General features: G+C 43.9%; 1 protein-coding gene across 1 annotated transcript in view; it reads left to right on the top strand.

Moving 5' to 3' along the window:
- The first annotated feature begins 1,588 nt into the window (after positions 1-1,588).
- Positions 1,589-13,042, top strand: part of FARSB (phenylalanyl-tRNA synthetase subunit beta) — a 69,502-nt gene continuing 58,048 nt past the window's right edge. The window contains exons 1-3 of the mRNA XM_052656371.1: positions 1,589-1,681; positions 8,023-8,078; positions 10,712-10,866. Coding sequence (XP_052512331.1) covers positions 1,624-1,681; positions 8,023-8,078; positions 10,712-10,866 — 269 coding nt within the window. The 5' untranslated portion in view covers positions 1,589-1,623. The remainder of the gene's footprint in view (positions 1,682-8,022; positions 8,079-10,711; positions 10,867-13,042) is intronic.

The raw sequence follows: 13,042 nt of genomic DNA, 5'->3' as shown, positions 1-13,042 counted from the left end.
GATGCTGGGAGGGATTAGGGGCAGGAGGAAAAGGGGACGACAGAGGATGAGATGGCTGGATGGCATCACTGACTCGATGGACATGAGTTTGAGTGAACTCCAGGAGTTGGTGATGGACAGGGAGGCCTGGCATGCTGCGATTCATGGGGTCGCAAGGAGTCGGACACGACTAAGCGACTGAACTGAACTGAACTTATAATCCGGGATAGGTTCTACATCTCGAAAATCTTAACTATCTAAAAGGATTGTTTCCATTTAAGGTAACATTTACAGGTTCCAGGCATTAGGGCCTGGATCCCTGGTGGCTCAGATGGTAAAGCGTCTGCCTACAATGTGGGAGACCTGGGATCAATCCCTGCGTTGGGAAGATCCTCTGGAGAAGGAAATGGCAACTCACTCCAGTACCCTTGCCTGGAAAATCCCATGGATGGAGGAGTGTGGTAGACTATAGTCCATGGGGTCGCAAAGAGTCAGACACGACTGAGCGACTTTCACTTTCAATGCTGCCGGTTACACTGAATGTTGTTAGAAGGAGATCTGCCAAGGCCAGCAAAGGACTGAGCACAGCATCTGCCAATAGAAACCGAGTACATGTCAGTCCGTTTCCGCTTTTAAAAAATGGTTTCTAAGGAAGCCTCCCTAATACGGCTGCGATAAGGGCCAAAGCACAGCTGGAACACGTAGTAGGGTGTAAGAGACTAAATTTTTAGTTTCGGTTCAGCCGCTCAGTCGTGTCCGACTCTTTGTGACCCCATGAATTGCAGCACGCCAGGCCTCCCTGACTATCACCAACTCCCGGAGTTTACTCAAACTCATGTCCATTGAGTCGGTGATGCTATCCAACCATCTCATCCTCTGTCGTCCTCTTCTCCTCCCGCTTTCAATTTTTCCCAGCATCAGGGTTTAAAGAATGAAATAAAAGCAGAAGCGCTAACAGTTTGGCTCTCGCTACTTGGGTTTGCACATCACGCAGTCCCGGCTGCCTGCTAATAAGAGTCAGTCGTGTCTGACTCTGCGACCCCAAGGATTGTAGCCTGCCAGGCTCCTCTGTCCGTGGGATTCTCCAGACAAGATACTGGAGAGGGTTTGTTTCCGCGCCCTCGTCCAGAGGATTTTCCCCATCCAGGGATGGAACCCAAGTCTCTTAGCTCTGATGCACTGGCAGGAAGGCTCTTTATCCTTAGCGCCACCTGGAGCTGCCTGAGACCTCGCCTTCTCACAGTCTCACTCCCTCGCAAGAGTCGTCTCCATCTCTAGGCCCCGCCTCCTCCACGCACTCGACCCCCTTCGCCCCGCCCACCTAGCTGGCCGTCCTCCTTCCGTAAAGTGTTGAAGGCGTGAGGACTTTCGCGGGGTGTTCATCTTACTGCCTATCAAACCCTCGCCCATTCTATCCAAGTAGGTCATCTTTTTCGGCCTCCAGTTTATTCTCCCAACGAATTAGATTTAATGAGCTTCATGGTGGCAACTCACCTGCTTTCAAATGAAAGTCGGGAGGAGGAACTGTGAGAATTAGACTGGCAATATTCAAGACAGCCCGCACGGAAGGGTCGGGTCCTATACACAGACCGGTCGCCGAGCCCGGGCCCGCGCTCCGCGCAGGCGCAGTGGGCCGGACTCGCCATGCCGACTGTCAGCGTGAAGCGAGATCTGCTCTTCCGAGCCCTGGGCCGGACCTACAGTGAGTGTGCGCCCCGTAGCCTGTACTCTGCGCCTCTCCTCGGAGGCTGGGACCCTCTTGCAAAAAGGCATTGTGGCCACGTTTATGCTGTGCGCAGGTTTTGGCCTCGGGCGTTCGGGGTCCAGCTAGGGTAGGCCAACCGCGTTTGTATTGCAGCCTGTGGGAACAGAGTTTGCCGCGGGTGTCAGGGCAGCACCCGCACGTGCTGGGCTCGCAGTGTCATTCATTCACGGGTCTCTTACGGAGCGCCTCCGGCGTACCTGATGCCAGGCGGTTAGAACAGGAGTGAAGCTCCGGATGGCATTCCAAGTGTTAGCCAGTGCAAGAAGAGCGCTCTGGGAGCTCCATTTGTGAGCAGGAGCAGGAGGGACAGCTTGCTTTCCTTCCTAGTTTTATTTTATTCACGTTTGCCTAACTCCGGTTATGTCCCATGTATTGTTCTTGGCGTTTTGGGAATACAGCGGTGCACAGGGCGCCGAAGGTCCACCACGTTCACATTTCTGATGAAAGGGGCAGATAATAAAACCAGCTTAGCAACTGTGCTGGTTTGGATACTGTTAAATGCTAGCAGGGAAACAAAAAAGATACTGTGTTTGGAAAAACATTAATTAGGTGGTAGCCCTGAGTGACGAGGAGTCGACTCGTAGGACCTAGTCTGTAGGCTGCCCTTCATCTCTTCAGTGTTAAAAAAAACACTGCCTCTGGAAAAAAGGGGAATATAAAGTACACTTACCAATTATCCTATACATGTAGCAGTTGGAGTGACATCTGCCGTGTCCAGTGTTATCAGCTTCTGTAACGAGTGTGATAATTGGTTTGTGAGAGCTGTTTTTAGTTCAAGGGCTCAATATAGCAACCCCCTCAGGTACTGCTCTCTACAATAAGATACTACTGTGGAAATAAAGTTAGCTTTTAAAAACTAAAAGCTCTTCAGGTGTACTTTTAGATACTGTGGTGCAGCTAAGCCTTGAACAGTCCAAGTTTGAACTGAGCGGGTCCACTTATAGAAGGTTTTATTTTCAGCAGTAAATATTGAAGTTCTACATAATTTGTGGTTGTTGAATCCTCCCATGCAGACCGCAGGAGGGCCAACTGTAAGTTATACAGAGATTTCGGACCTGGTGGAGGGATTCGAACCCGGATCCCTACCTCCTTCAAGGGTTACCTGTATTCTTAAAATGTTATTCTCCCTAGTCTTTTGTCCTTGTTTAGTCGCTAAGCCTTGCCTGACTCTTTTGCTTCCCCATGGACTGTAGCCCTCCAGCCTCCTCTGTCCATGGGATTTCCCGAGCAAGAATCCTGGGAGGTGGGTTGCCATTTCCTTCTCCAGGGGATCTTCCGCACCCAGGGATGGATCCTGAGTCTCCCGCATTGGCAGGTGGAATCTTTACCACTGAGCCCCCTGGAAAGCCCGGTGTTTTGCCCTAAGTCCCTGAAAATAGTTGTAATGCTCTTGTCCTCTAAATGGGGCTCTTATTCGCGACACTGTTTATTTCATGCTGTGCTTTTTTATATTTCTTACCCATCCTTCTAAACCGTATTCTCATTAATTGTTTGTGATATATCTGAATTACACAAGGTGGTATGTTGCAAAATTTGTTCAGGACAACTATGGTGAATTCCCACTTGTATATCCATATCTGGGAAAGTAAGAAATAATCTAGGTTTTAAAAATGGTAAGATTTATAGCCTATTTACCATCATCTGATGTTTTATTCTCTAGCTGCCCTCTCCCTTTTTTTCATATTGAGAGATATCAGGTAAACTTGATTATTCATAAATATCTGTTGACTGCTGGCTCATTAAAGTTTCACTCAGGAAGACTGATGTTGGTGTACTTCAGACAGTTCAGGAATAATACTCATCATTATTTATATTTTACGTGTTCTTAATGTTTTAAATGTTAAATTAAGGTTGGATTCTGTACCACTGAGCCATCAGGGAATCCCTCAACCTGCTTTTATTCTATTCATTTTGCTCTTCTGGGCCAGTTTTGTCTCCTTAGTCCATCTGTTTTTTTATCACTTTTCTGTTAAGATGTTTTCCTCTTGCCACTCGTTTTCTTGTTAACTGATTCGTTTTCACAGTTCTTCAATTCTGGGCCTGTCCTGCCTTGGTGTAATTGCTTGCAATGCTGCCAGAGCCACTTCTGTATATCATATAAACCCCAAAGATGTAGTTACTTAGGAGTGTCATTTTGTTAGAGGGAATTATTAAACATGATTTATTATTAGTTCTTCCTTGCATTTAATTGGTGAAATACAGCTGAACGGAATAAAACAAATTGTATGATAATTAGGACTCAGTAAAGGATTCAGTATATTTTAATGAGTCCAAACAATTTGGTCAGTAACCATTTAGTTATCTATAGATAATCCTCAAATTTAGCACCTTAAAACAATGGTCATTTGGTATATATTTCTGAGGCTCAAGGATTGGGGAGTGACTTAGCTGAGTGGTTCTGACTTTCACCTGGTTGTAGTAAAGGTGTCAGGTCTATACTCATCTCAAGGTCTAATAGGCTGGAGAGTCTTAATTCCAGGTTCACGCAAGTGCCTATTGGCAGACAGCAGTTCCTTGCTGAGTTTTGGTCAGAGATTTCAGTGCTTCCCACCTTGACCTCTCCATAGGACTGCTTGCAACATGGTGACTCGTTTGTCCCAGAGTGAGAGGCCCAGGAGAGCAGATAGTCAAGAGAGAGCTCACAATAGAAGCCATAGTTTTTCCTAACGTATCAGAAGTGATATACCATCCCTGGCCATATCCTCTGGGTCACAGAGACCAGTTGTGGCACTGTGCAAGTGGAGACTGCAAAGGATGTTGGTACCAGAAGACCAGAGGCAAGTGTTCTTGGAGGCCAGCTTGGGAACTGACTAGTCCCGTCTGTCCTGTGGCCCCCAGTGATTCATGTTCCTCCCACATGCAACATGCACTCCCTCCCAAAGCCCCAAGAAGTGTCATCGCATTTCAGCAGCAGCTCAGAACCCAGTCTCTTCATCTAAATCAGGTCCAGCTGCGGACGAGGCTCTTCAGTGTAGTTCCCTAAGTACAGCTCCTCGAGTATAATTACTCTTGACCCGAGAGACTAAAGAGACAGGTTATCTGCTCCACGTGCGCCTAGGGCATTGTTTTTCAAAAGAGAAAGATGGGAGACACAAAGGAGTTACTGGTCCATGGTAGTTCTGAAATTGAGCTGGTAAATGTTGGAGATTCTTGATTAGAACTTCAGGCCTGGGATCTTTGTCCTTGGTTCTGCCCTACCCTCGAGTCTCTTGGTTCTACCCTCTGAGTGATGCTCGTTACTTTATTTTTTTGGTGAGAAGAAAGGACTCTTTACAACTGATTGGTTTTCTCAGTCTTCTTCCCACGAACAGATTTTTGAGTGTTCATTTCTTCCCATATTTATCCCTTTTAGCTCCAGCTTGCAATGTTTGTGCATATGTATTTCTTTAAAAAAAAAACAACAACTCTGGATCTTCAGTCAGTTTTGTTGGTTTCCACTTCCTTGGTCAAAAGCCACACCACCCACGGATCTCTGAAATAAGCTGTTTTGTTCCTTGGGCTTCTGGTGACACAGTGCTCTTATTTAGACTCAGTTGGGTGACTGAATAAATTTGTGAGGCATATCCTTCATTTCTTGATCCATAGTGCCTTTTGTCTGAGTGAACAGTGTTTTTGATTTTGCTGAGTCTCTGAAGCGACTTAGCAGCAGCAGCAGCAGCAGCAGCAGCAGCAGCAGCAGCAGCAGCAGCAAGAGTTTACAGTCACACCCTTGATTTCATCTTTAGACCAGGTCTCCCTGGCAATGTTCTGGATTTGCTCTTTGCTCAGAAGTCATTTTTTAATCTTAGCATTTGTTACATCTGGGGAGACTGAGAAGTTTTAAAACCGTCAAGTCCCAGCTCCTTATTGTTTGCTAGTCCTCCTCTCTCCTCTCACATTATAAACCACTGTGTCAGCACTGGATGGAAAGCTTAGTTACCATCACCTTGTTGAGTGGATGCATTTTCTTGAATCCCAGTAACCGTCAGCAACAGTGTTGCTAAGCTTGGCCTCTACATAAAAAGGATGCGGGGTCTGTCAGTTTCCAGTAACACTTCCTCACTTTCTCCATATCCTTACCTGCCTCTTTGTCAGAGGCTGAGGCTTCAAGTAACAGCTTTGTCAGGCACTTGAGGTTTTGTTTACCCTGTCAAAGCCCACCTCCTGACTCCAGAGCCTCTCTTGGTTTTGTTACGGCAGCACAGGGACCAAAGTCTGTGTTAGTTATTTACTGCTAGATCACTGATTGCACCAGTACGTAGGAGGCTAAGATGACAAGGCTTTATTATTTCGCACAGTTTCTGAGAGAGGAATTGAGGGAGGAGCTGCGTAGCTGGGAGAGCTGGCCCTGGGTCTCCCACTGGGTTTGCAGGCAAGTTGTCAGCTGGGCGTGCAGTCATCTCAGAGCTGGGCTGGGCTGGACAGTATGCTTCCAGGTTCATTCATGTGGTTGTTTGAGACCTCAGTTAACAGGGTGCGAGCACCAGGAGGAGGGATCATTGGAGGCCTCTTTCACCTCCTGCCCTAGTTAATGATACCCCCCCCCATCTACACGTTCACCCCCACCAGGGACCTGGGAGCCATCCTAGGCGCCTCCTGCTCACTCACTCTTCCCACCTCCCAGTCAGCCTTTGAGCCTTACAGATTCTACCTGCCCCATTTCTCATATTCTTCCTTCTCCCTCACACTCACTGCTGCTGCTTTAATGAATTCCTCACCGTCTCACTTGTTTGCAGTTGATTCTCTGCTCCAGTTCGTCTGCCACCCTGCCACCGTTATTTATTTATTGTTTTTGGCTGCACCATGCAGCACGTGGGATCTTAGTTCCCTGACCAGGGATCGAACCTGTGTCCCCTGCATTAGGATCGCAGTCTTAACCACTGGGGATGCCACGGAAGTCCCCTGCCAGCATTCTTTAAAGCAGGGGTCCCCGACCTCTGGGATCTAATGCCTGATTTTTCTGAGGTGGCGCTGATGTAATAAAAAGAGAAATAAAGTACATGATAAACGTAATGTGCTTGAATCACCCTCCTAGGTCTGCGGAAAAACTGTCTTCCACAAAACCGGTCCCTGGTGCCAAAAAGGTTGGGTACCACTGCTCTAATAAGTGCAGATCTGATCATGCTGTTGCCCGGTTGGAAGTCCTGGAGTGTAACTCCCTGTTGCCTCAGGCAGGACGGAGGGCAAATCCCTTGGCATCAGGAGATGACTTCTCTCTACTTCTTCCATCATATCTCTTCCTGACATGAGCCTCATGCAGCATTCATATGGAATGTGCCAGATTTCTCATGCTGTTGTCTAACTCCCCATGGTCCCTGCCTAATGGACTCCTTTCTGTGAAGTTTTTACTGACCCTCAGTTGATGACTTCCTTTGTGCCAACTCTGTACCTTGCACTCAACATATCTGTATTTACATATCTGGTTTGTTTACTGAAGTAGGGAGTAGTTACGGCAGGAATTGTATTTTATTTATCTTTGTAGCCCTGGCACCTAGTATAGTGCCAACTCATAGAAGATGCTCAATAAATGTTAACTTGAATTGAACTTCAGTGTCAGGATCAGAGATCTTAAGACCAGCTTAACACTAGAATATACTGGTAATGATGGTTTGTGTTCCATTCTTTGTAACATGAAAACCCTGACAATGCTGTGTATCAGGTAGCAAAGCAGAGTAAGATATAATTTTAAAGTAAGGAAGAGGACTATTATTGCAGACCTGCTGTGTTTCAGGACACGAGGTGAAGCCTGTTATCTGCATGAACTCATTTAAATCTTTCCAACAGTTGCATGCATGGCTGTAAAATACTACTTTACGAGACATAGGAATCAGAAAGTTTCCATAAAGTAAGCTCTCAGGACTAGTGGAACAGTCAGAAATTGAACTCGGATTGAGCTGGCTCCAAAGCCAGCTGTCAGGCCACCTCAGACAATTTGAAATGATAGCGTTTATATGACATGATTCCATTGTGTTGGATCTGTGATTTGGACCCACTTTTACATTAGATCCCTGCTCGCACGTTGTTTTTCTTCCAAGTAAATGTAAACTCCCCATGCTTACAATCAGGTAATCTGATTCTATAGCTGATATTAGTTAGGTGAATCAGCCCTTTATTTAATAGTTTTGTTTTTCTTTCTTTAAAAATTGTTTTTGATCAAGCTTTTTTTGTTTTTAAATGGTGATATGTGATGCCTGATATCTAGTATGTTCAGTGTAAGACAGTTAAAAAGATGCAGTATTTATGTGCTATTTGCATTTGTACCGAACAGATTAAAATTTGTAATCTCTTTTTTCCCCTAGCTGACGAAGAATTTGATGAACTGTGTTTTGAATTTGGACTGGAACTTGATGAAATTGTATGTATTAGATATTTCCTTAATATTCTGTGTCTCAGTTCATTACATTTTATCTTTGTTACCTTACGGTTAGACTAAGAGGAAACATTTGTGGGCCCTGGTGGTTTCTGTGTTCTCTGAGTTATGAGACTAAACTGATTCTAAGGTGTTGCTTCATGTAAAATCTCTGAAGGGGTTCATGCCTTTATTCGGATGCCGTCCCCTCGAGTCATCAGGAAGGGGTCTGGGAGCAGTGGAAACTGAGCTTCAGCCAGAGTTGCTGTCTCCTTGGCCTCTGGCTCCTCCTCCTCCCTTTCCTCTGAGCCCCATCCCACCTCCTCCCGTGCTTGTTCCAGTGTGAATTCATTCTTCATTTATTACTCTGTACATTGATGTTGTAAAATGAGCTCCTGCCTTTTGAAGAATTGCTTGTAAAAATGATTTTGAAACATTTTCCTGGTCTTTTGATTGTACAGTGATTGAAATGTTTAAAAAATAGCTTTATTTACCAAATAGATAACTAATATTGATTATGTATTGGAGACATTGTGCTTGTAACTAAAAAGACAACTTAATATTTCTTGGTAATTAATGTTATTTTTTCCCCCAAGCCTTCTTAATCTGTTCAGTGTATAATAACACTATAAGGTTAAAAAAGCCTTCAGACTGACAAAAACCTGTGTTGTCTTGTCGTATTTTTCCTGCTGTTTCTTTACTAATGTTACAAAAAAAGAATTTTTTAATGTTAATGAGCATCTATATGCTTGAGAAGTCAGCTGAGATTTCTATAGTACATATTAATTTTATTAGACTCAAAATTATGTTTGAGGTTTTGTAATATCTAAGCATTGGACTGAAGGTCAGAAAAATGAAGTATTAGTTTGAGCTCCCACATTTACTAGCTGTGGAACCATGGACATTACATTGCCTCTCTGGGCCTATTTTTCATCTGTGAAATAAGGAGTTTACATGTATGATCCTTTCAGGGATCCCTGTAGATCCTGCTGGGCTTTCCTGGTGGCTCAGACAGTAAAGAGTCTGCCTGCAATGCAGGAGGCCCAGGTTCGATCCCTGGGTCAGGACGATCCCCTGACCTGGAGAAGAAATGGCAGCCCATTCCAGTATTCTTGCCTGGAGAATCCTATGGACAGAGGAGCCTGGCAGGCTACAGTCCATGGGGTTGCAAAGAGGTGGACACGTCTGAGGGACTAACACTTTAACTTTCGCTTATCATAGATCCCTCTGGCTCTGAAGTTTCTGTGGTTATTGATTTCCATAACATTTTTATTAGCATTGATAAACCTGCATTGATCACAGTCATCACCTGTGATCTTTGTATGAACTGAGATACTGAAAATGGGAGAAGGCTTAGGCAGCTATGTCTTTTTTGCAAAGGATCTCTAGTTATGTTTTCTCCCCTTCTTTATATGGGGTCTTGCCTGAAATCCAGCACCCCTATGAAGTGACTCATCTTCCTTCACTAAAACATTAGCAATTTTGTTGACCCTTTTGATGGAACTCAGTTGAAATTTTAATTTTTCCTGCCTCTTCTCACATCCTCCCCCGGCTCTCCCCCATTTCTTTTCTCCTCTTCCTCTCCTGCCCCCTTCTCTTCCCTTTGCTCTTTATCCTCTTCTTTGTTTAATTTTTTTGTTTCTTTAAAAAAAACACAACTTATTTTCCAGTTTAGTTCAGTTGCTCAGTCGTATCCGACTCTGCAACCCCATGAACTGTAGCCTGCCAGGCTCCTCTGTCCATAGGATTCTCCAGGCAAGAATACTGGAATGGATAACTAGTGGGTAACATTAGCGGTTGGAGTATGACTTCTAAAGAATTTGATTGGAAATAAATATATAGACAGTTTCCTGCCATGGTAAATGTAGAGAACAGAATTTAACTTCTTGGCAATGACTGTTTTTAAGAAAGTCTCTACAGTGTGGTGATTGAGATATTCCAAGCTTTTTATTCTGCACTGAATTTATTCTAGTGGTATTTCTTCTCCTTTCTCCCTCATTTGTTTTTGCTCTTGGTGCTCTGTACCCTTTACTGTCCTTAGGCCTCTTCCCATTGTACCTGTGAGTGAGTGAGTGAAAGTCACTCAGTTGTGTCCAGCTGTTTGCAGCCCCATGGACTATACACCTATAATCCCTTCTGATTTATACCACAGCTTCTGATGATCTCTTCAAATGTTTTTGTTTGCTTTTATAGTATTATTCTCATCTTCATGTTGCTTCTAGTCTTGGGTGCCCATAGGATTTAGCTTTTAGAGTCATTATCTTATAAAAAGTTGCATATCTTTTCATTTTTTTTTTCTTTTTTCTTTCTCTCTCTTTTTTTGTTTCTTGGCTTGTGGGGTCTTAGTTCCCTGACCAGGGTTTGAACCCAGGCCCTCAGCAGTGAAAGTGTGGCAACCTAACCTCTGGACCGCCAGGGAATTCCCAACATAGCTTTTATTTGGTGAATTTCCTTTACTTTGTCTCATTGACACTTTCATTTAGTAGGCAAAGTTTAGCCCATGCCTTGCTTTAGACAGCTTTCTGCTGCTCTGGAAAAAGCATGAATAGTGTAGTTACTTCTTTATAGGACTGATAATGACTTTTTTGAAAAAAATTTAGATTTATTTAGTTTTATTTTAATTTTGGGGTTTGTTTTAGACATCTGAAAAGGAAATTATAAGTAAGGAACAAGGTAATGAAAAGGCCCATGGGGCCTCTGATGTTGTTCTCTACAAAATTGACGTCCCTGCCAATAGATATGACCTGCTGTGTCTGGAAGGATTGGTTCGAGGACTTCAAGTCTTCAAGGAAAGGTAAGGGAGTGTATTCATTAAACCCGTGGCTAAGTGGGATTTCTTTTTTCTTTGCCTGTCGTTATCAACAACCATGTCTAAGTTTCTGGAAAAAAGCTTGTTGGACAGATCCACAGCTTTGGGTCTACATGGAGAGCTGACTGGAGCCTGTAGATGTAGTCATTGGAAAATTGAAAAAAAGAGTCATAATCTTTCATTTGGGGAGCATATTTTAAAACTGGAGTGGTTAATGATTTTTATGGCTTCTTTAACAACTCTTTAGTGGGTTCGTGTGAGTTCCTTCCATAATCCAGTTGGAATAGATAGTTCATGGAGTTGGTTAAAGGTTGGGAGAAAAGCAGAAGGCTACAACCCTATATGCTGTTTTTTTAAAAATTTTGAGGAAGCTCAGAAATGGAGCTTCCTGACTGGAAAACTGAAGATCTCATGATGGCTGTGAGCAAGTTAATAGACTTCTCTAGTTTCAAGCTTGTAATTTATAATGAAGAATATTTTCAAGTCCCTTTCCGACTCTTCATGTAATATGTATAGAAAGTGATGAATATGTAAAGTGAAAAAGAGGTGAAACAGTAAAGCTATCAAAAATAATTATAAAGAACAGACTGTTGGACTCTGTGGGAAAAGGCGAGGGTGGGATGATTTGAGAGTATTGCATTGAAACATGTATATTATCGTATATGAAATAGATCACCAGTCCAGATTTGATGCATGAGGCAGGGTGCTCAGGGCTGGTGCACTGGGATGACCCTGACGGATGGGATGGGGAGGGAGGTGGAAGGGAGGGTCAGGATGGGGAACACAGGTACACCCATGGCTGATTCATGTGAATGTATGTCAAAAACCACCACAATATTGTAAAGTAATTAGCCTCCAATTAAATAAATAATGGACATGGAAAAAATAATTATTTTTTGATTACTTACCCATTATCTTGTCGGATGCAAAAGAATATGAGCCTCAGGCTGATAGGCTAGACTTTGAAACTATGAGGCCGTCAGACGAGAGACATGTGTTGGTGAAAGGGTGATAATAAGGCATTTGGTTAATAAGATGGTTAAAATTTGAGGGTTGACCCAGTTGCTTCTCTGCATGACAATCAGATGTTTATTTTTTACGCTTTGGTTGCTTTGGGTCTTCGTTGCTGTCCACAGGCTTTCCTCTAGATACGGAGATTGGGGACTACTCTCTAGTTGTGGTATGAGGGCCGCTCATTGTGGTGGCTTTTCATGAGATGCGGGTTTGATCTTTGGGTTGGGAAGATAACCCATTCCGATATTCTTATCTGGGAAATCCCACGGACAGAGGAGCCTGGTGGGCTACAGTTCTTGGGTCGCAAGTCAGACAGGACTTAGCAACTGAAGCACCACCGCCGTCTCTTGTTGTAGAGCACAGGCATACGGGCTTCAGTAGTTGTGGCACGCGTGCTCAGTAGTTGTGGCCCATGGGCTGAATTGCACCAAGGCATGTGGAATCTTCCCAGACCAGGGATCGAACCCATGTCCCCTTGCATTGGCAGGCAGATTCTTATCCACTATACCACCAGGGAAGTCCAGATGTTAATATTTTAGAGTCAGGGATAATCTCCTTACATTGTGTTTCCCAAACCTGCCCGATAGGAATTTAACAGGCACCTCATATGATTTTTATGATGAGAGAAAATTAGGAAAATGACTTAAAACCTTTGCTGCCCGAAATGTGGACCAAGGACTAGCATCTGTAACACCTGGAAGCCTGTTAGAACTGCAGAATCTGCTTCTACCCAAGACCTCTTGAATCAGAATATATGCTTTAACAAATTCACCAGTTGATTATAGGCACCTTGAGGTTTGAAAAGCACTGTTAAATCAATGATTCCCACCCTCGTCTGATATAACAATCACCTGAACTACCTTCAGAATGTACCATTTACCAGGCCTTTCTCTTGAGTATCCTGATTCATTAGGTCCAGGTGGGGCCAGACCTTCTGTGTCTGTAAGAAGCTCTTTTTCTGAGAAGTTCAAACTCTCATGGTTGGAATAAAAGTTAAAGGTTATTTAATCCAGCCCCTCAGCTGATGTTTAAGTGCCTCCATACAGTTTGCTTAATTAAAGGTTTTCTAGTCTCCTGAGATCCAGTGATGATAATATGCATTACCACGAGGCATCGTAGCCCATTTTTAAACAGCTAGAAATGTTAG

The sequence above is a fragment of the Budorcas taxicolor genome, chromosome 2 (genome assembly GCF_023091745.1).
Source record: "Budorcas taxicolor isolate Tak-1 chromosome 2, Takin1.1, whole genome shotgun sequence".
NCBI classification, from domain to species: domain Eukaryota; kingdom Metazoa; phylum Chordata; class Mammalia; order Artiodactyla; family Bovidae; genus Budorcas; species Budorcas taxicolor.
This window is presented reverse-complemented; position numbering and strand designations above follow the sequence as displayed.